The sequence below is a fragment of the Rana temporaria genome, chromosome 2, assembly GCF_905171775.1.
Source record: "Rana temporaria chromosome 2, aRanTem1.1, whole genome shotgun sequence".
Lineage (NCBI taxonomy): Eukaryota > Metazoa > Chordata > Amphibia > Anura > Ranidae > Rana > Rana temporaria.
In genome coordinates this window covers 512,772,156-512,794,847 of record NC_053490.1, presented here as the reverse complement: position 1 = coordinate 512,794,847, position 22,692 = coordinate 512,772,156, and the positions used below count along the sequence as shown (strand labels likewise).

The following is a 22,692-nucleotide window of genomic DNA, read 5'->3' as shown; positions in this document are numbered from 1 at the left end:
TCCATTCTGCGCATGCGCGGGCACTTTTTTGACGAAGGGCACTATTCGATAGAACACCGGCACAGCCAGGGGAAACATCTAATCAAGCAGATCTGTGCTTGATTAGATGGTGTGAAGGGCAGGGGAGACCCCTAATGTCTCCATAAAGAGTACCTGTCACCTGCCCAATGCTATCACATGGGGGTTTATAAACCCTTTGTGATAGCAATCAAGTAAAAATAAATACAAGAAAAAAAGTATTAAAAAATACTATTACAAAAAAAAAAAAATTCATTTGCCATAACCCCCCTTGCCACACATGCGCAAATGCAAGCGCAAGCCCAGGGTGCACATGCTTATGTATATCATGGTTGGACTACACGTGACATAACACTGCAAATGTCAGTACAAACTAGATATGTGTGTGAGACTGAATTGAAGTGGGAATGAAGTCCTGTGCCCACCGATGTGAGTGCTGCCCGGGAAGGGAGCTTGTCTATGCTTCAGGCAATGATAGAGAGTGATAGGTGTCCCGGAAGCTGCACATCAAGTGAAAGCCTGCTGTGTGATAGTGAATGGCAGTCTCAGCCTGGACCCCTAAAAGGCCAAGCCCCCACATGTTTCACTCCGCCCAACAGAGCTTACTCACGAATGTCAGAGTGAGAGCAATAAAAAACCCCAGAATGGCCAACGCGTTTCAAAAAGATACAGAGATACATAATGTGCATAATTCTGTTATCATAAATATAAGCCACAGTTCTGGAACCCGCAACATTTCTCATACGTTGCATTTAGAAGGGACACTGCTGAACCCATGCCCTCCCTATCCATCAGTCTAGTGTACCTCTGCCACCTCACTCCTAGTGACAAAATGGGGTTCCACCGAGCACCTAGCGTGGACCTCATGAGTGCTCACTCCTCTCCTGTGCCATGCAGCTAGCCACATTGGGTCTCCTTCCTCAGGGGAATCGACTGTTAGGAAGGGAATGATTTTTTTCCCTGCAGTTAGGCTCTTATTTTCACCTGTAGTTCAGCTTTAGCAAAATCCTGTCACAAGTACAATGATTGGGCTGTCACTGTCAACAATGCTAGTTGCCTGGCTGTTATCCTAACCATCTGGCTTCAGTGCTTTCTGAGCCAGTGACCTGGAACCAGCATGCTGGGAGCACTTGCAATTGGAGACTAATAGCTAGATTCAGGTAGGGCGGCGCATCTTTCAGGCGGCGTAGCGTATCGTATTTACGCTACGCCGCTGTAAGTCAGAGAGGCAAGTGCTGTATTCACAAAGCACTTGCCTCCTAAGTTACGGCGGCGTAGCGTAAATGGGGCCGGCGTAAGCGCGCCTAATTCAAATGAGGATGAGGGGGGCGTGTTTTATGTAAATGATTGGTGACCCGACGTGATTGACGTTTTTTACAAACGGCGCATGCTCCGTCCGTGTACATATCCCAGTGTGCATTGCTCCAAAGTATGCCGCAAGGACGTATTGGTTTTGACGTGAACGTAAATTACGTCCAGCCCCATTCACAGACGACTTACGCAAACGACGCAAAATTTTCAAATTTCGACTCAGGAACGACGGCCATACTTAACATTGGCTAGGCCACCTAGGGGGCAGCTTTATCTTTACGCCGGCGTACCTCTTACGGAAACGGCGTATCTTTACTGCGACGAGCGCACGTACGTTCATGAATCGGCGTATCTAGTCATTTGCATATTCTACGTCAAACTCAAAGGAAGCGCCACCTAGCGGGCAGCGTAAATATGCACCCTAAGATACGACGGCGTAGGAGACTTACGCCGCTCGTATCTTAGCCTAATTTAAGCGCATCTGGTTTCCAGAATACGCTTAAATTTACGACGGCGTAGATTCAGAGTTACAACGGCGTATCTGCTGATACGCCGGCGTAACCCTTCGTGAATCTAGCTATAAATTGGTGGGGCATTTATTTCGGAGTGCCAGGGTGAGATTTGGGGCACTATTGATGCCCAGGAGATCAATTATAATTCAAAAGATTTTAGCTCCCAAAAAGGTTTATTTTTTTGTTTATTAAACAGGCTGTAAAAGGATAGATACCTATGTGGACAAAAAAGTTACAAAGAGGATGCAACATCTTATTTATATACTTTTTATTTACATGGCTTAAAAATAAAAACTGTTTTTAAATTTTATTTCATTTTAATTTTTTTAGTCTAAAGTAAATGGCGTACAAAATCCCTGAACGTTTACTTTCAGGCAGAGGGCACGAGAATGAGAACTGAAGTTACTACATACTACTATATAAAATCAAACCACTGGAGGGAGCTAGAGATTGGTGAAAAGAAAAAGCCTTCATGCGTCAAACTTTGGCCACCACCTGAAATGTTCTTTCAATGTATGGTGCCGCTATAATCTGCATTGTCTCAGCTCCTAACTGTCTCTTTCCTCATATTAGACCTTTTCTTCCTTTATATGTACCCCTTTTTATTTGTTCTTTAGATTGTAAGCTCTCATGAGCAGGGCTGTTCTAATCCTCTTGTTTTAAATTGTATTGTCACTGTAGTGTCTACCTTGATTTTGGAAAGAGCTGTTGGTGCTAAAAAAAATCTTGTATTATAAGAAGAAGAATAAAAAAGATATTTTATATATATATATATATATATATATATATATATATATATATATATATATATATATAAAATACACACACACACTGGGCTAGATTCAGATAGGTTAGCGGATCTTTAGATCCATGTAACCTATCTGATTTACGATCCGCCGGCGCAAGTTTTTTAGGCCTCTAAATTTGCGGCGGCGTATCGTAAATCCCCCGGCGGAATTCAAATTCTGCGGCTAGGGGGCGTGTAGAATTTAAATTGCGCGAACTGTGCATGCGCCGTCTGCTAAATTTCCCAGCGTGCATTGATCCAAATGACGTCGCTAGGATGTCATTGTTTTCGACGTGAACGCAAATTACGCCCATCCGTATTCGCGACCGACTTACGCAAACGACGTAAAAAATTCAAAATTCAACCCGGGAACGACGGCCATACTTAACATAGGATACGCCGCATATAGCAGGGGTAACTATACGCTGGTAAAAGCCGAACGCAAACGATGTAAAAAAAAAAGCGCCGGGCGGTCGTTCGTTTCTGAATCGGTGTAACTCCTCATTTGCATATTCGTCGCATATACAAACGGAAGCGCCACCTAGCGGCCAGCGTAAGATTGCAGCCTAAGATCCGACGGTGTATGTCACTTACACCTGGCGGATCTTAGGGAGATCTATGCGTAACTGATTCTATGAATCAGTCGCATAGATACGACGAACGGAACTCAGAGATACGACGGCGTATCGTATCAGGAGATACGCCGTCGTATCTCTTTCTGAATCTGGCCCACTGTGTACTGTATATAGTGCCTTTATTTTTTGGAAATGTTACCGGTGAAAGGTTTGCCTTCATTTTCAGACATACACTGGCCACAGACAGGCCAGTTTTGGGAATATTTGATGAACACCCTTTGATGTATATTGGAGGGATACGCAATGTAAAAAACAACAACGTTGCAGCAGTCTAGGTATAAAAGCAATCACTGACAACAGATAAAAAAGAGAAAACTGTCAAAATGAATCTCCAAACTGCTGGAAGATCATTCTCTGCAGCAACTGTCACATTTTATCAGTGGGAATGAAAGACTAAAAGAGATCTGCTGCTGCAAAGCACACACCACCAGAAAAATAACCGACTAACCTAAAAACTGAGCCTCATAAATAGAAAGCTTGTTCATCTCTTATCATTTTAACAAATCAATTTTTTTATAAATCCCAATACAAAATGTAATGTAGTAGGTCTGCCTTACTGCAGAAATGCAATGGGGCTGATTTACTAAATGTGACAGTTCACCCAATAAAGCACATGCTCACCTTGCAAACTGTATGTAAATTTGCAAATGAAGTATTGGTAAATAAAGCTTTGTTTACTTTGTATACCTAACTATGTGCAAAGGAAATTAAAAAAAATGATAATGGATTTTTGAGAGCGCATGATTTATAGAAAACACAGCTTAATTTACTAACAGTCACAAGGTGACCATACAAACCTTACCATCACCCTTCCCTTTTCTTCTTTTCTGGCACTGCATAACTTGTCTCCAGCTGTCACTGAGAGGCTGGACAGCTGGCAACTACTAAAGAAGAGCTTTAGGCTGGGTTACCACTTATACAATGCCGGACACAGCAAGTGATTTGCACCGCATTGATGTGCACATGTCTGTGCAATGCAAATTCAGCCAGTTTGCATTGCTGAAATCGCATCACATTCGCACCAAAATGGTGCAGGGCCCTTTTTTTGGTCGGCACTGGAATCGGATTGCATGGATGTTTAGACTCATGTGATCCGATTCCACAGTTTCTCACTGCATTCTGCAAACCGATTTGGGAGTGTCATGTGAACTGCCTACGATTCAGATGCATTGTGGGAACCTGTAGAGGTATCGCAGTGGTTCCCGCATTGCACCAGCATGAACCGAGCCTTAAGGGAGACCTATAATCACAGCTGTATCAGCTGGTCCGGCTTCTGTGTTTACAAGTGACAGCTTGCCTCCCAGCAGCTCCCAAAGATCTGATTCCATTAGTTGCTCCCACTGAGCACAGGACAGGGAAAAGTGAATTGTTTGTGCACGGGGCATGATTGAGTTGCTGCACCTATACTCTGAGAAAAAAAGCCTTGGATGTATTTATTCTGCCATTGCTGACCTGGTAGCCATAGATCCCAACTGTCCCTGATTTGGAGCAATGTCCCTCTGTCCCTCATTCCTTCCCATTTGTCCTTCATTTTGGTCTGATCTATATAGATGTACCGTATTTATCGGCGTATAACACGCACTTTTTTCCCCTTAAAATCAGGGGGAAATCGTGGGTGCGTGTTATACGCCGATATCACTTTCTTTTTTACAAACGGGGTGGGTGGGGATCGGGCGGTGGTGTCATGCATTAGCAAGCGTTGGTTTGCTGGGACCACGGGTTTCCCTAGCAACCTGTGACGCTGCATGCGTGAATGCGCCGCCCCCTGCTCCTCACCACAGGGAAGATTTACACTCACGGGCCGCTACTAGGGGCGTGACGTCACGTGCGCCCCGCCCCCTGCTGCTCGCAGTTACCGAGTCCAGTCTCTCCTTGCGAGTAGGGGTGTGAGGTCATTTGAGCACCCCACCCCCTGCTGCTCGCAGTTCCCGGTGTTCGGACGGACACCTGGCCCTGGCTCTCCTTTCAAATAGGAGCGTGAAGTCACCTGGATAAGGTAGGTTAGGGTAGTGGTCAGTGTAGGAATCAGGAAAGTTAGTGTAGAGATAAGGTAGGTTAGTGTAGTGATCAGGAAGGTCAGTGTAGGAATCAGGTAGGTTAGTGTAGTGGTCAGTGTAAGAATCAGGTAGGTCAGTTTAGTGGTCAGTGTAAGAATCAAGTAGGTCAGTTTAGTGGTCAGTGTAGGAATCAGGTAGTTCAGTGTAGTGGCCAGTGTAGGAATCAGGTAGATCAGTGTAGTAGTCAGGTAGGTCAGTGTAGGAATCAAGTTGGTCAGTACTACTTTACTAGTGGAAGGGACTCAGGGAGTGCTAAAAGTCTGGCGGGGGGTGCAAATTTCATATATAATTTGAGGAAAATAAATATGTGTATAAAATAGTTTACCATTTGCCAATAAAAAAAAAAAAATATGTCCCCGGATTTCATTAATCCCCTTGGTATACAGACTGCCCTAGGTAAGGTCCACATGTGATGTTGTGCTGTTGTGCCCAGTATAATGTTGTGCCCAGTATGGAAATTCGAAAACTCACCATATGTTTAAAACCCCTCAGAGATGGGGGAGGGGGTGTGGAGGGCAGGGCCGAAAATCAAGGGAACTAAAGTTCCTCTTCATATCTCAGAGAATCATTCTTCATTGCAGGAGACTGTTGGGCAATCATCAAGAGACGGGGATTCACCTCAATGTACTGCCCACTTGCCACCCATATTCTAACAATAGATAAGGTTGATGCTGTGATCCCTGGACATGGTTTGGGTTGCAGCAATGGAGGGTTGGAGGATTAGGTTTTCCGGGACAGTACCCACAAATTCAGGACAATTGGCACCCATGGAATGGGAATTATCCATCAACAGCCGACCTCTTAATTAAGCACTATCCTCTGTTCACATTCAAGTCTATGGAGGAGACGAAAGAAGATCACTGCTAATAGTTTCTGCTATACGATTTATGTCATTGTGCGAACGTGGGTACTAATCACACAATGGTACACTCACTTGTGCGGCAGCTCACATTAAATTTAAATGTGATTGAAACAAAGAGATCCATTTTAGAAATGTTAGTTGCGTGACCACAAATCTTCCATGTAGCCCAAGTCTTAGGCCTCGTACACACGACCGAGAATCTTGTCGTAAAAGAAACGTTGTTTTCCTCGAGGAGTTCCTTGTCAGGCTTGTCGAGAATCTTGTCAAGCTTTCTTTGCGTACACACTGTCAAGACAAAATCTCGTCGTTCTCAAACGCGGTGACATACAACACGTACGACGGCACTATAAAGGGGAAGTTTGATTCCACTGGCGCCACCCTTGGGGCTGCTTTTGCTAATCTCATGTTACTGCGTGTTAAGTAAAAGTTTGGTGAGAGACGATTCGCGCTTTCAGTCTTTTACAGCGTGACGAATGTGTTATCTTTATTACGAACGCTACGTTTACTGAAGGTGCGCTCTCGTCTCATACTTTATTCTTAGAATGCGTGGGTTTCTAAGCATACACACTAGGGTTGTCCCGATACCGATACTAGTATCGGTATCGGGACCGATACTGAGCATTTGCGCGAGTACTTGTACTCGCGCAAATGCTCCCGATGCCAGATCCGATACTTTTTTTTTTTCACCCGGCTAGCAGGCGGAGGGCTGACTGAAAGGGGCGGAGAGCGGGCTGAGAGGGGGTGGCTATCAGGCAGAGGGCAGACTGAAAGGGCCGGAGAGCGGCGGCTAGCAGGCGGAGAGCGGACTGAGTGGGCGGAGAGGGGGCGGCGAGTAGGCGGAGAGCGGACTGAGGAGGCGGAGAGCAGAGCAGTCCTCCGGTATGTAAAACAGGCTACTACATACCACTAATGGAGGAGAGCTGCTTCTGCTGCTGCTGCCGCCGTCTAGTTCATCAGCGCTCGGGGGAACATACATACCAGCTTTCATTTGAATAGCTGTGTGTTCCACCTCGCACGTCGTCATAAATAGCCCCTCCCCCTTGTCCAGGGACTTTGATAGACAGATAACCCCCCGTCCCAGGATTGGACAGGTGATCTGTCTGTCGAAGTGCCTGGACAAGGGGGAGGGGCTATTTATAACGCGCGGCGGGGAACACACAGCTATTCAAATGAAAGCTGGTATGTATGTTCCCCCGAGCGCTGATGAATTAGACGCAGAGGCTACAGCAGTGACCAGCAGCAGGTCAGCTTTAATCATATATAAATATAATAGACCTAACTTTATCTATGGGAACAGGACAATGTGTGTGAGTGATATAATATGTTTACATTGCACACCATTCTTCCACTTTTGTTTTCACTTTTATTTTTCTTTCAAACAATGCAGCAGTGTGCTGCAATCAGCAGCTCCAAAAACGGATAGCCAGGGACAAGCTGTGCTTTGGGAAACCCCCAAAGCAAAAACTTAAAATTACCACCCATAAAACAAAAGGGGGGGCAGCTATTTTCTTGCAGTTAATCAGTGTGCCATAATAACTCATCCATCAGGGTTCATTGGGCAAATGATTTTCACAGCAGATGCAGTGTCAGTCAGAATCGTTCATGCCCTGTAAGACCAGAGCCTGACTAAGCTGTCATTCGCTGGGGAATGCAGGCCCAGCAGCTTTCCTATTTAGTGCCCTGCAGGTGCTGTGCATTTGGGGACATACAGCTGCATTTGGGGACCAATGGATACATTTTTAAAAAAGTATCGGTATTCGGTATCGGCGAGTACATGAAAAAAAGTATCGGTACTTGTACTCGGTCCTAAAAAAGTGGTATCGGGACATCCCTAATACACACGAATGCGTTTCTCGTCGTAAACCAGCCCGATGAGAAACACGACGAGGAAATTGAGACTCCCGACGAGGAAAAAGAGAACTTGTTCTCTTTTTTTCTCGTCGAGATTCACGACAGTTTTCTCTACGAAAGACATACACACGACCGTTTTCCTCGGCAAAAAAGCTCTGCCACCAAGTTTCTTGATGGATTCTGTCGAGGAAAACGGTCGTGTGTACGAGGCCTGACTGGTGTCACCGGTAAAAGCAAGTTCTCCATGTACTGGTAATGAAAATCCACTAGAGGGCGCCTCCTTCCTGGATAATTATACATTGTCCAATTATACATAACTTCAAGCAACATTGTCAATAAAATATTACAAATGCTTAGGGTGGTGACAGAAGTAGTTTGGGTGAAACGCCAATGCTTGGCCTGTTAGGCCGCATACACGCGGTCGGTCCCTCCGATGAGAACGGTCCGAAGGACCGTTTACATCGGTTAACCGATGAAGCAGACTGATGGTCTGTTGTGCCTACACACCATCAGTTAAAAAAACGATCGAGTCCGACGCGGTGACGTAAAACACAACGACGTGCAGAGAAAAATTAAGTTCAATGCTTCCAAGCATGCGTCGACTGGATTCTGAGCATGCGCGGGTTTTGAACCGATGCTTTTGCCGAGTGTTCCCAGAGCACAACGGGGGGAGGACGGGAGGTGACGTTCTGCCCGCAGTCTGCCCGAGACTGTGTGGCCGGAAGTGGGTGCAAATACCTGTCTTTAGACAGGTATCTGCACCCCCCTCCCCCCTGAAAGGTGTCAAATGTGACACCAGAGGGGGGGAGGGTTCCGATCAGCGTGAGTTCCACTTTAGGGTGGAGCTCCGCTTTAAGGAAAATATGAAAGGACACACAGTGATGTATAAAAAAAAATCACATGTACGAAGTCCAGAGTGCCAAACGAACAGTGAGAGTCCACAAACATTTAATATTAATATTGGTTCACAAAGAACAATATAGATTACATACAATGTGTATCGTGGTTAAAGTCCTCCCCCTTTTTAGGGCTTTAAAATATAATGGATAATTAAGAGGACTCAAGGATGGAACAAATCCCCTGAAACTAATTATTTGCTGTATGGAGATCATAGGGTGTAGTCAGAATCCGTGGATCAGCAAAAGTCTGACTATACACAATCCCTACACAGTAAATAATTAGTTCCTGGTGATGTGCACCAGTCGTGAGTCCTCATAATTACCCATTACGATGTAAGCCTTGGAAAAGGTAGGAGGTCTTTGAGCACCCAAAATGCATCAGGTGTTCTGTATTTAGGTTTGTGAACCAATGTTGAAAGTTTTTGGACTGTTCATTTGGCTTTATACCTGTAAATCCCCAAATCTGGGCCCCCTGCTTGAGCCTCAATAGAGCTATTGCACCTTGTCACAATCTGACTGATCTTAATTTCTACTGGTTGAAGTGACAGGGACTCTAGCCTTCCCCCTACTAGGGTCATTGGTCCAAATTCTAACCACTGCACTACCTGCACAGAGTTTGCATGTTCTCCCTGTGCCTGCGTGGGTTTCCTCCAGGTACTCTGGTTTTCCTCTAACATTCCAAAGACATGCTGGTGGGTAATTGGCTCTTGTCTAAATTGGCCTTAGTGTGTGAAATAGGGACCTTGTATTGTTAGCTACTTGAAGGCAGGGACTGGTGTGAGTTTACAATATATACTGTGGGCCAGATTCACGTAGCTCAGCGGATCTATAGATCCGCTCGATCTACGTGAATTAAGATCCTCTCCCGCAAGTTTAGGAGGCAAGTGGCTAATTCACAAACCACTTACCTCCAAACTTGCGACGGCGGATCCTAAATCCCCCAGCGGAATTCAAATTCCGCGGCTAGGGGAGTGTCATATTTAAATCAGGCGCGTTCCCGCGCCGATTTAAATGCGCATGCGTTGTCCGTGGAATTTCCCGGCGTGCATTGCTCCCACTGACGTCACTAGGACGTCAGTGGTTGCGACGTGAGCGGGACTTGCGACGCGCGTGTTCGTGAATCGGCGTACGCAAACGACGTAGAAAAATTCAAATTCGACGCGGGAACGCCGGCTATACTTAACATTGGCTGCGCCTGATAAAAGAAGGGGTAAGTATACGACGGGAAAACCGCTACGGAAACGACGTAAGAACACTAAGACGGGTCCGCGTACGTTCGTGAATTTGCGTATCTCGCTGATTTACATATTATTTATCGTAAATCAGCGGGAACGCCCCCGGCGCCATTTTTAAATTTAAAAAAAGATCCGACAGTGTAACACAGTGTAACACTGTCGGATCTAGCCCTATCTATGCGTATCTGATTCTATGAATCAGGCGCATAGATAGGACCAGTTTACGTCAGAGATACGATGGTGTATCTGTAGATACACCGTCGTATCTCTTTGTGAATCTGGCCCTGTATGTGTAAAGCACTGCATAAATTGATGGCACTATAGAACTACCTGTAAAAAATAAGAATAAAAAAAATTCTACTGGAAAAAAAAAAAAAAATTGAAAAAAGTCCATGTTGGAGATTTACACTCACTTCCTCTCCTGTGAAACCACTGTCACCAGGGGGCTTAACTTTTAGAATTCAAGAGTAAAAAAATACGTTTTGGTTGGACATACACTTTAAGGCAGACCTTGAACTCAAATGAAGGCCCTACTTATTTAGTTTGGCCCCTCCCCGTGCTAAAAAGCTACATTAAAGTGGTTGTAAACCCACATTTGTAAGTTTTACCTATAGGTAAGCCTATAATAAGGCTTACCTATAGGTAGTGGAAATATCTCCTAAACGTGCGCCATTTAGGAGATATTTCCTGTATACTGTGCCCATGAAACGGACCTCTGTGCTGTTTCTTCACTCGTATGTGCCGTGACTGACAGAACGTGGCTCCGGCTAGTTACAGACCCAGAATCCGCGGCCCCGGAAAGGAAGAGGGCAGAAGATGGATGCAGCCACCAGTAGGGACACTGCAGGCTTTGTTTGCAGGTAAGTGGCAGTGCGATGCATACTAGCCCATTATGCTTTTACTTTGCAGGGTTTGCAGGGGAACAAAGAGGAAGTAAAACCCATCAGGGTTTACGCCCTCTTTAACTTGGCATCTACCCCATATTATATTAAAGACTGGGAAAAAGAGCTGGGTCTGGAATTCACTCCCTCTCAAACCCAGATACTTCTTCAATTGACACATGTAGTTTCCATTAGCACTCGTACTCAAGAGTCTTCCTAGAAGTTCCTCACTAGATAGTATAAAACCCCATCCTTTTTGGCACAGATATTTCCAGCTGCCGATTCTCATTGTTGGTAGGTCTGTAATCAGAGGGGCATGTTCCTACATCTTTGGTGGTACTACCCTAATGCCCCGTACACACGATCGGAAATTCCGACAGCAAAAGTCCGATGTGAGCTTTTGAATTGAATTTCCGACCGTGTGTATGCTGCATCGGACTTTTGCTGTCGGAATTTCCGCCCAAAAAAGATTGAGAGCTGGTTCTCAAATTTTCCGACGGAAAAAATTCCTATCAGAAAATCTGATCGTCTGTAGCAATTTAGACGCGCAAAATTCTGACGCATGCTTGGAAACATTTCGACGCAGGCTCGGAAGCATTGAACTTAATTTTCTCGGCTCGTGTTGTACGTCACCACATTCTTGACAGTCGAAAGTTCAAAGAACTTTTGTGTGACCGTGTGTATGCAAGCCAAGCTTGAGCGGAATTCCGTCTGAAAAACCATCCAAGGTTTTCCGATGGAAAATCCGATCGTGTGTACACGGCATAAGATTAAGGCCTTTGGGGAGGAAATTACCTGTGGATTAAAAAAAATTACCCTTGGACCAATTGCCAGCACCCCCTTACAATCCCTCTTTCACGATACCCCCTCGTCTATTAAATTCTATAAGAAAAGTGTTACCCCCTACTTGCTCGAAGCAGCAAAATCTCTCATTCCACACTTTTGGAAACAGGCTGTTTGTTCTTCATTACTTGATTGGAAACGAAAGGGAGATAATGGAAATAAAACATTGGGTGCATGTGGTTAAAAATCAGGATACATGGGAAGCCTGGTTTGAATATCGATACTCTCAGCTGTATCAAGAACTGATACAAGTTCCTCACACGGGGCACCAAAAAAAAAAAGAAAGATAAAAAACTGATACAAGATAGCATTTGGCTTGTGTTCTACTGTTCATTATTCTTTTTGATGGTGCAATCTATGGGCATTGTGGATTTAATATACCATATATTGTTACCAGAAGTAACATTATCCCAAGTGTACACCTCATCGCCCCCCCCCACCTTGTTCCCTACCCTTTCCTTTCTTCTTTAGTCACCCCCTTAACTAAATCCTAACAAACGGAGGCCATGGGGTTGTGAGCTGACTTGGGTGGTCGGCTCCTATTCCCATTCATTACATGAATTGCGGAACAATCAGAAATCAGATTACGAGTACTTCTGAAGGCCCCGAATTCTTGGTATTGGTGACATGTTTATAGATAACTAGAATATCATACACAAAAATGGTTATGCATTGACATCTCATGGAGCAATTTATGTCTTTTTCATGTCAGGAATGTTCATTATAATTTGTACAGGGAGATCCTTGTTGGTTCCATCATTTGTATGTAGCTATGTTCTGTATGTCCTTTTCTATTGGTGTTTTTTGTATTGTTTGTTAAAATCTTTAACAAACTTAGGAATATATGGGCGGGCTGGATATATTATGCCACTCAGATATCTGATGCTTAATTTTTCATTGTGCCACCCTTTGTGTAGTAGTCCAGAGGACCGGTATTGATGATTATTTAAGGAGCCCACTCACCTGGCTTTACTTTTAGTTTAAGATTAAGACCTCGTACGCACGATCAGTCCATCCGATGAGACCGTTGTCATCGGTTAACCGATGAAGCTGACTGATGGTCTGATGGTCTGATGTGCCTACACACCATCGGTTAAAAAAACGATCGTGTCAGAACGCGGTGACGTAAAACACAACGATGTGCTGAAAAAAGTTTAAATCTTCCAAGCATGCGTCGACTTGATTCTGAGCATGCGCGGGTTTTTAACCGATGCTTTTGCATACCAACGATCGGTTTTGACCTATCAGTTAGGCGTCCATCGGTTCAATTTGAAAGCAAGTTCCTATTTTTTTAACCAAAGGTTAACTAACCGATGGGGCCCACACACGATCGGTTTGGACCGATGAAAACGGTCCATCAGACCATTCTCATTGGATGGACAGATCGTGTGTACGCGGCCTTAGTCTTTAAGATTAGTTTGTTCTGCTTTACCTCTCTTAACAGAGTCACATTGCATTTGACGAGTTTTAAAATTATTATTGCACTGGTTGTCGATGTTTCTGTTATAATAGTCCTTACCTTTCTCATGTTCTGATGTCAATGAACATTCTTATCTGTAATTTGAATGCTTAGACAGCCTGTGTGCTGTTTATATGTATGGAAAGTGTATTTTGATCATCCCTCACTTGCAAACATACCTCACATGCAATATTGCAATATTTCACATTTCTCTTTTTTTTCTCTCTATGTATTGCAAAAATGTAATAAAAACCTGATTATAAAAAAAAAAAAAAACACCTGGAGAAAAAGTAAGATGATATACTTACCTTTTCCCCGGCTTCCATAATGCAGAGGGTGATGCCACCATATTTTCCAATGAGATCCTGACCAGGGCCAGATTAAGAACATCATGGGCCTGGTGCTGAGGATTTTGGTGGGGCCTTTTATAAATGATAAATACATGCGTGGGAATGACATCAACGCAGCCCGGCCAAGGCAAGTGACCAAAGGTACAGAACCCAGAAGGAAGACCGTGTGAAGATGGAAGCGCCCGGGCTCCGCCGGATTCATCACAGCGCAGCACTGGAGGGCTCAGTCTGAAAATTTAAGTGTACCCTAATGTGCTAATATGCTGTGAATACTTGTACGTTGTGGCATAACCTACCCCAGGGCCTCTAAAAAGTAGTAATGTCATAAAAGTTTACTATCGCTTTAATATCACAGGATCCCAGAAGCCTCTCATGGGGCCCCCTACTGACCCGGTGGGCGGGGGCCCTTGGGCAGTGCCTAAGTGCATAGTTGCCAACATTTAAAAAATATTTTCAGGGACACTTTGTGCTGTATTTAGAGTAGCTGAGATCCCCTATGTTCCTCTATACATCACAGTAGTAATCACAAAATTAAATGAGTACTGCCAGCTATAGTTAGCAACACTGATCATTGTACGCACTGGCAGAACACAACACCACTGCAGGAGTGATTCCCCCATCCACAGGTGAGAGGGTGTGTGGGGACAGGCTGGGGAGAGATACTAGTCAGTGGCTGGGTAGGCACTGGCTAGTATCAGAGCCAGATACACACAGGTTACATACGCCACGATTGTTAGAGCGAGAACAATAATTCTAGTACTAGACCTCCTCTGTAACTCTAAACATGTAACCTAAAAAAATTTAAAGCATCGCTTAGGATACCAAAAAAAATCGTGCTAACTTTAGTGTTTTTTTTTTTAATGAATGAAACAGTTTATTTCCAAAAAAACAAGTTTGAAAAATTGCTGCGCAAATACCGTGCTAGAGCTGCACAATTAATGGTTAAAAAAAATCATGATTTCGATTCAACCCCCCTGACGATCTCCAATGCAGAGTTTGCTTCCTTCTTAGATCAAAGGGATACACTTCTGTGTGTAAAGAACAAATCCCCCAAGTTTGTAACAACATGAAACATTGTAACCAACTTCCTTCTTAGATCAAACTTCTGTGTGTAAATGCAGGAAATGTAACCACTTAAAGTCCAACACTTGTTTCTTAAGTTAAAAAGCAATATTTTTTTACTAGAAAATTACTTGGAACCGCCAAACATTATATATATTTTAGCAGAGACTCTAGGGAATAAAATGGCTATTGCTGCAATATTTTATGTCACACGGCATTTGCCCATTTCAATGAATAATAAAAACCATAAAAACAAAACAGTGAAGTTAGCCCATTTTGTTTTTGTTTTTGTTTTAATGTGAAAGATGATGTCACCCTGCAAGAATCGTGAGAGAATCGTGATCTATCTTCTAAGCAAAAAAATTGAAATTCTAATTTTAGCCAGAATCGTGCAGCTCTATACCGTGCAACATAAAAAGTGCAAATACCACCATAGAGTAATTTTCTAGCAAAAAAACAAATGATGATTTTAACATGTAGTAGAGAAGTGTCATAATTGGCCTGGGTGGCAAGGGGTTTAATTATCATGAGAAATATACAAATAATTATTATAAGCACTGTGATCCTATCAGTCTGCTGCAGTGTCAGCTTGTATTTATACTGGCCGCTCTGAATGTAGCTTCTGACAGGCTGTGCAAGCAGGCCTGTATCTCCGGAACCATAAATGATAGCTGTCCCATATTTTGACCAGCTGTTGGGCAGGTCTTCAACTGCCTACCCCCCAAATGTGGTGTTTCTGTGACCTCTGGTCGTCAAGCTACAACCCCCAAAGTCGATCTTTTTTTTAATTTTTTCAGATTTTTTTATTTTTATGGGCAAATGGGCCTATCTTGAGAAAGGGGCCTGGAGCTGCAGCTCCATCAGCACCTATGTTAATCCGGCCCTGATCCTGACAATTGTAGAGTTCCCCAAATCTCATGATAAGATGCTGCAAGCACAGTGCAGATTTGTCCTCTTGTAGGATTTGGGCCATTCTACATTCCCCAGATCTCATCAGAAGGAGGATGACATCACCCTCACCTGGGCAGAAGTCAGGGGAAAGGTAATTATCTAACTTATTATCAACAGTTTGTTCTGAAGTTTAATGCATCATTTTTGCAAGGGGGGGGGGGGGTGGGGGATGAACTAAACAGGCAGACCTTGCCAAGTAGGTGCAAGTTCCGTTTTGTGATGTTTTGTGCCTGTACTTACCTCTAACAATTAACTGACTTTGGTGTTCTACAGCTGCAGCATCGTTCCGAGCGATGCAGGTATAATTTCCATTGTGCATCAGAGACAGATTTGAGATCCGCAGAGAGCTGGTGAAATCAATGTTGTCGATGGTCACCCCGAGATTGGCCGGAATCGGCCTGCCGTCCTTTTGCCAGGTGATTGTGATGGGAAGATCGCCAGAGACCACAACACAGGGGATGAACACTCTCTGTCCAATGGAAAATCTTTGGGACTCAAATGGCTGAATGAATGGCGGAACTGCAAAAAAAAAAAATAAGGAAAGAGATCATGTCAACAGATCCACCATAAACAAAAGTGGTAAGGATTCCAGTTTGGTCCAAAGAACACATACCTGTAACAGAAAAAAAAGAAGCGATTGTATTAATAACGGCATTAATAATAAAGTCACAACAGGACCAGTGAAGGGTGGAGGTGGGTAATCTCTCTACCAGGCTCTCTCTATCTGGGTGATTGAAATCCTAATATAATCACAGAAATATTTGTGCATTTTTTTTCCTCTGGTGCAACGGATGCCTATAGACCCTCTTCTGAAGCATCAGACGAAACGCGCGTAGGGCAAGGCCAGTAGCCTATGATGTTGTATACCCCTGTTGAACCCTGGTGTGGTGCATTTTGCCTGTGTTGCTCTGTAATCTTTGTGAGTATATCTGCTTTTAATGAAGGAAGTGGCTTTAGCATACTACTCTATGGTCCTTTGTCCTTTCTCCTACCCATTATGTCTCTGAGGTGCTGCCCTTGAATAACCAGTGAAGAACCGAGGAGGCGGTGGAGTCAGTGGTACCCTGAGTGGTGGCCCCCCCATTTGGATGATTTCTCTTAGAGAATTACCATTTGGTAAGGGAACTGGCACACTTGTCTATGAGGTGGTTTGTGATTCCTACACATGGATTCTCATAATTTTCAACATTTCACATTTAAGGCCAGATCCACGTAGCGCGGCGCATTGTTCCGTCCGGCGTAGCGTATCTCAGATACACTACGCCGCCGTAACTTACAGCGTATTTTCCGTATATTCAAAGAATTTGCGCCATAAGTTACGGCAGCGTAGTGAAACTGTGTCGGCGTAAGGGCGCGCAATTCAAAAGGATGAGATGGGGGCGTGTTTTATGTTAATACGTCTTGACCCGATGTAAATTAAGTTTTTTCTCATATAGCAGGGGTAACTTTACGCCGGAAAAAGCCTTACGGAAACAACGTAAAAAATGCGCCGGCCGGACGTACGTTTGTGGATTGGCGTATCTAGCTATTTTGCATACTCGACGCAGAAATCGACAGAAGCGCCACCTAGCGGCCAGCGGAAATATGCACCTTAGATCCGACGGCGTACTAAGACGTACGCCAGTCGGATCTAGCCCAGCTTCAGGCGTATCTTGTTTTGTGGATACAAAACAAAGATACGCCGGAGCAAACTAGAAGTTACGCGGCGTATCAATAGATACGCGGTCGTAACTTCTTCGTGGATCTGGCCCTTAGACTTTACCCATTTTTTATGCACAAACCTATCATGCGATTGTTATTTCACCATTCATGTGATTAATATTGTTTATTAAGGTTTAGTGTGATTGAAATCCTGCCTTACTACTTTAGAGTGGATATTTAAAAGTATAAATTTGGCAGTCATAAACCTTTATATTTTTGGTTATTGTTTTTGGCAAAGTCATTGGAGCACAGGTAGTTTTTGGTGCAGACTCAAGAGTTCTAAGCACCAGTCTTGCAACTGGATGGTTAAAGTGAAGACAAATACTGGTCTAGAGTGGATAATTTTGTTTTGGGGCTTAGGTTCAGGGTTAGGGGGTAAGGGATAGTGTTGTAATTCAACAGCTTAAGTGTTAGGTTTAGGTTTAGAGTAAAAATAAGGTGTAACTGGTCAATCTTAAACATTGGGTTAATAATTCAAGTAAAAAAAAAAGAAAAGAAAAGGAGGGAGGTCCTGGTCTTATGACCAAATCCTGGGCCTTTCCAATAGATAAAGCTCTGATTTGCACCCCAGACATTCCTATTGGCCCATGAATCACCTTTGTGTGCGTTTTGTGTGCATTTTTAGGCGTGAAGTGCTGTACAGAAGCCTCTTTGGGGCAGGATTGCAATTTTTTGGGCCCATAGACGGTTATATATTTTTGTTGTGTGTTGTCGTTTTGAAATTAATGTGGCCAGAAACTTCCCATTTTACTTCAAAAGTAGTTTTGTGTATCTTTTTGGCACATCAGGCTTTGAGCTACAGACATCTGAATGCTCAAATATGAACAGGGACAATTTAAAAGCATGGGATTTGGCCTGTTGAAAGTATTGAAGCTTTGAGCTACAAAGCCCTCAGTTGTGAATAAGGACAAAGAGGCAGAACTTTGCTTATCAGTACGGCCTGGTATTTAGCATTAGCAGAAGGGCATTAGATGCTTCTGCCTCCCCTAGAAGCCTCCTGCATTTTTTTTACATTCTGGTCGACAAAAACAAGTGTAGTGCTGCCCATGCCTTTGCAGTATCCTATATACTTGAATAGGACATTTCTGCAAAAGTAGGGTACATGCCATCAAGTCTATGGGTTACTGCACAGGCACCGACAGCATAGCAGTAGATTTTGTCAGATGGTATGTAAACAACGTGGGAAGACACCAGCAATAGGAGAAATAGGTAAGAACCTGGCTGGGGGATCAGCTTAGGATAATTTAAGGGACCATGGAGGTGAGTTTGTTACTTAAAGGTGAACTTGTCCTTTAGGTGCGTCTGGTCTTTAAGGTTTCTGAACAGTCCAGAATTGTACCATGCTGGCATAGGTCTGCAGTTCAAGAGTCAGAGACCAGTGACACCATTTACATGTTGTGGCAAAGGATGCAATTAGTAAGCACTTGGGTGGGGGTTCCATTGAGGTAGGCTTTTTAAGGGTCCATTGAGGTAGGCTTTTTAAGGATCCATTGAGGTAGGCTTTTTAAGGATCCATTGAGGTAGGCTTTTTAAGGATCCATTGAGGTGGGCTTTTTAAGCATTCATTAAGGATAGGCTTTTTAAGGATCCATTGAGGTAGGCTTTAAGGGTCCATTGAGGTAGGCTTTTTACTTAAAGGGGTTGTAAAGGAAAAACATTTTTTCCCTAAATAGCTTCCTTTGCCTTAGTGCAGTCCTCCTTCACTTACCTCATCCTTCCATTTTGCTTTTAAATGTCCTTATTTCTTCTGAGAAATCCTCACTTCCTGATCTTCTGTCTGTAACTACACGCAGTAATGCAAGGCTTTCTCCTTGGTGTGGAGAAAGCCTCTTGAGGGGGGAGGAGGCGAGCAGGAGGGTCAGGACGCTCTCTACTTTGCAGATAGAGAAAGGAGCTGTGTGTTAGTGGGCGTCCTGACACTCTTGCTTGCCCCCTCCCCCCTCAAGAGGCCTTCTCCACACCAGGGAGAAAGCCTTGCATTACTGCGCGTAGTTACAGACAGAAGAACAGGAAGTGAGGATTTCTCAGAAGAAATAAGGACATTTAAAAGCAAAATCGAAGGATGAGGTAAGTGAAGGAGGACTGCACTAAGGAAAAGGAAGCTATTTAGGGGAAAACATTTTTTTCCTTTACAACCCCTTTAAAAATGAACTTGTCCCTTTAAGCATGTTTCCAAACAGTCCAGACTTGTAGTATGCTGGATTAGGTCTGCAGTTCAAGAGTCAGAGACCAGTGACACCATTTATGTGCTGTGGCAACGGAAGAAATAAGTTAGCACCTGGATGAAGGTTCAGCTTAGAATAGTTTAAGGGGGCCATGGAGGTGGGCTTATTACTTAAAGATGAACTTGTCCTTTAAGCACGTTCTGCCTTTTATGTTTCTGAGCAGTCCAGACATGTAGCGTGCTGGGATATGTCTCCAGTTCGAGATCAGTGACGCCATGTACGTGTTTTGGCAGCCTGAATCTGCCCAACTGGTTATCACCCTTTTAAAAATAGATAGCAGTACATTAAGCAGAGGTCCCTGAAGAAATATGTTTATGATTACATCTTTCAGAGCAAATCTTTTAATTAAGCATCTGCAATCAGTTTCTGCTCTGACCGGGAGTAATTGCTTGCCGAATCTCCTATAACAAAAACATTTCTTATCACAAATGTTCAGCATTGGCTTCTTAAAAACACAAGGTATTTACATATCCTCAACCTATCACAGAGCTGAAAAACAAGGGATTTATTCCTCATGTAAGACGGAGCATGGAACTATGCAAATCAGTCCTTTTTGCCCCGGTGACTCAATGTGCCTCCATCACTGCGGTTTTATAGCACAGATACAGGCCCCACAGACATATGTGCATACAGTTAACTCAGGTATGTTTGTTTTCAGTTTTGTATTTGAAGCAAAGTGTACTCTTTTTTTTTTATTTTTTTTTTTCATGAGGTTAATGTTTTTTGTTTCCCTTGGCTTACAAAAATGGTAATTTATAGTGTTTTGAATAAAGATTTTGACATCTGCAAATGTTCTAAATGAGAGTGGTACAGCTTTTGATTAGAAAAAGTTCTTTTGAGCGGGGTTGTATTCATTCCCATTGTTTGGACACTCAGCAGCGCTGATCATGATCTAGATCAGGGGTCTCCAAACTTTCTAAGCAAAGGGCCTGTTTTGACTTTAGGAGGGTCAGACTAGGGCTGTTGAGAGTAGAAAATGTCCTGGTGTACAGTGGGAGTAAACCATGCCTTGTCTTTGGTGTCAGTGGAAGGAATAGTACCCCATTGTTGGTGTCAATGGACAAAATTCTGCCCCATTGTTGGCGTTAGTGGGAGGAATAGTGGCCCATCGTTGGTGTCAGTGGGGGGAATAATAGCCCATCAGTATCAATTGAAGGTATTGTGCCCTTTTCATAGTGTTCCACATGGCCCATTGTTGGTGTCAGTGGATGAAATGGTGCCCCAAGGGCCAGATAAAGGCAATCAAAGGGCCGCATCTGGCCCCAGGGCTGCAGTTTGGAGACCTCTGATCTAGATTGCGATACAGACTATCTATGACCCCAAAAGACAAGCATTTTTAAAAATTTGTTTACTTTCCATTTTCTGCTGAACCATTTGACCTATTAAGATAAATTAAACTCACCTTTCACTGTAACGTAGACACTCTGGCTTGTGGACAACTGCGGTTGGACAAGGACATTACACATATACTCCCCTTCATCTACATCCTTTTGTACGTCGGTCAGCTTTAGCGTTCCGTTGTTCTCAAATGCCACTTGGCGGTGGTTGAATGGGATGAGGTTAGAATTCTTGTACCACTTTATGGAGTAATATGGATAGCCAATCACACGGCAGTGTATGTACGTGTCCCGCCCTGCTATTGCTGTAATGTTTTTCATTGGTCGAATGCTTGCTGGACCTGGAAGAACATTAAAAAGCGCTATATGATTCTAGAAGGCGGGAATGAATACCTAATGGAGAGGTGGGTGATATGGTGGAGGGATGTAAAAATTTGTGTTATTAAAAGTGGTTTAAAACTGGCTGGTGGCCTTCAACTAAAAAGATCTAGATATTGAACTGTAAACTTATCTTTTTGTTATAATTATAATACACTCGTTGCTAGAAGATTACAACACTCCATAGCATTCCCCAGGGAAAAATCTAACCTCAATTCTGCTAAACAACCCTAACTATATCCAGGATTTTGTAATCACTTCGAAACACAAACTACAACGAAAACTCTGAATATGCAGGCTAAAAAAAAAAAATGTAACCCTACAAGATAAAAAGCTCAACAGCTTGTTTTGTAGATTATAGCACAGTGACCAAAACTTTTGATAGAAAATACAATGTTTTGAAAAAGGACCAAAGCCCATCAACTTCAACCGGATACTATTCTATTACTGATACCGTTGATCCAGAAGAAGGCAAAAACCAAAACCCTATTGGCAGCTGCCATTTCATCCTCAGGAAAATGTCCACTTATAACTCCATATATGAATACTATGATGTATAGCTGGAGAACCAGTCCCAGGAAAGCATCTCCAAGACTTGAGAGGTTGGCAGCTTGTCGAGGGATGATCTGGCTACCGTTACCTAATGTTTTCCATTACTGATGCTGTTGACCTAGAAGGCAAACCAAAATACTACTGGCAGCTGCCATTTCATCCTCAGGAAAACATCCATTTATGACTCCACTTATGAATACAATACTGTATAGCTGGAGAGCCAGTCCCAGGAAAGCATCTCCAAGACTTGAGAGGTTGGCAGCTTGTCCAGGTATGATCTGTTACCTAATCCTATTCCATTAGGCCCCTTTCACATGGGGCAGTGGATGTGCGGTGGCGGCATAGCGGCACGTTTTTTAGCGCCGCTAAACCGTTGTATTTACCGTGATATTCGGCCACTAGCGGAGCAGTTTTAACTCCGCTAGCGTCCGAAAAAGGGTTAATCTCGCCGGCAATGCGCCTTTGTAGATTGCCGGCGGTATTACTGCGGTTTCCCATTGATTTCGATGGGAAGGAGCGGTATAGGAGCTGTAAACACCCCGCTCCTATACCGCTCCAAAGATGCGGCTAGCAGAACCTCTTGGAGCGGTCCTGCTAGAGCACCGCTCCAGTGTGAAAGCCTGAAGACTACAGGGCACGATTTTTTTCAGGCGGTATAGCAGTGCTATTTTTAGCGCTAAACCACCTGAAAAACATGTCCATGTGAAAGGGGCCTTACTGATGCTGTTGATTCAGAAGAAGGCAAACCAAAACCCTACTGGCAGCTGCCATTTCATCCTTTAGGAA

At 43.7% G+C, this 22,692-nt stretch overlaps 1 protein-coding gene across 3 annotated transcripts in view; it reads right to left on the bottom strand.

Annotated features, from left to right (window-relative positions):
• The window catches only part of DSCAM (DS cell adhesion molecule), a 712,133-nt gene that overhangs the window by 367,628 nt on the left and 321,813 nt on the right, over window positions 1-22,692 (bottom strand). For all 3 annotated transcript variants that reach the window (XM_040338983.1, XM_040338982.1, XM_040338984.1), the window contains exons 8-9: window positions 21,042-21,317; window positions 15,954-16,232 (exon numbers count right to left, since the gene is read on the bottom strand). In XM_040338983.1, the coding sequence (XP_040194917.1) occupies window positions 15,954-16,232; window positions 21,042-21,317 (555 nt within the window). The remainder of the gene's footprint in view (window positions 1-15,953; window positions 16,233-21,041; window positions 21,318-22,692) is intronic.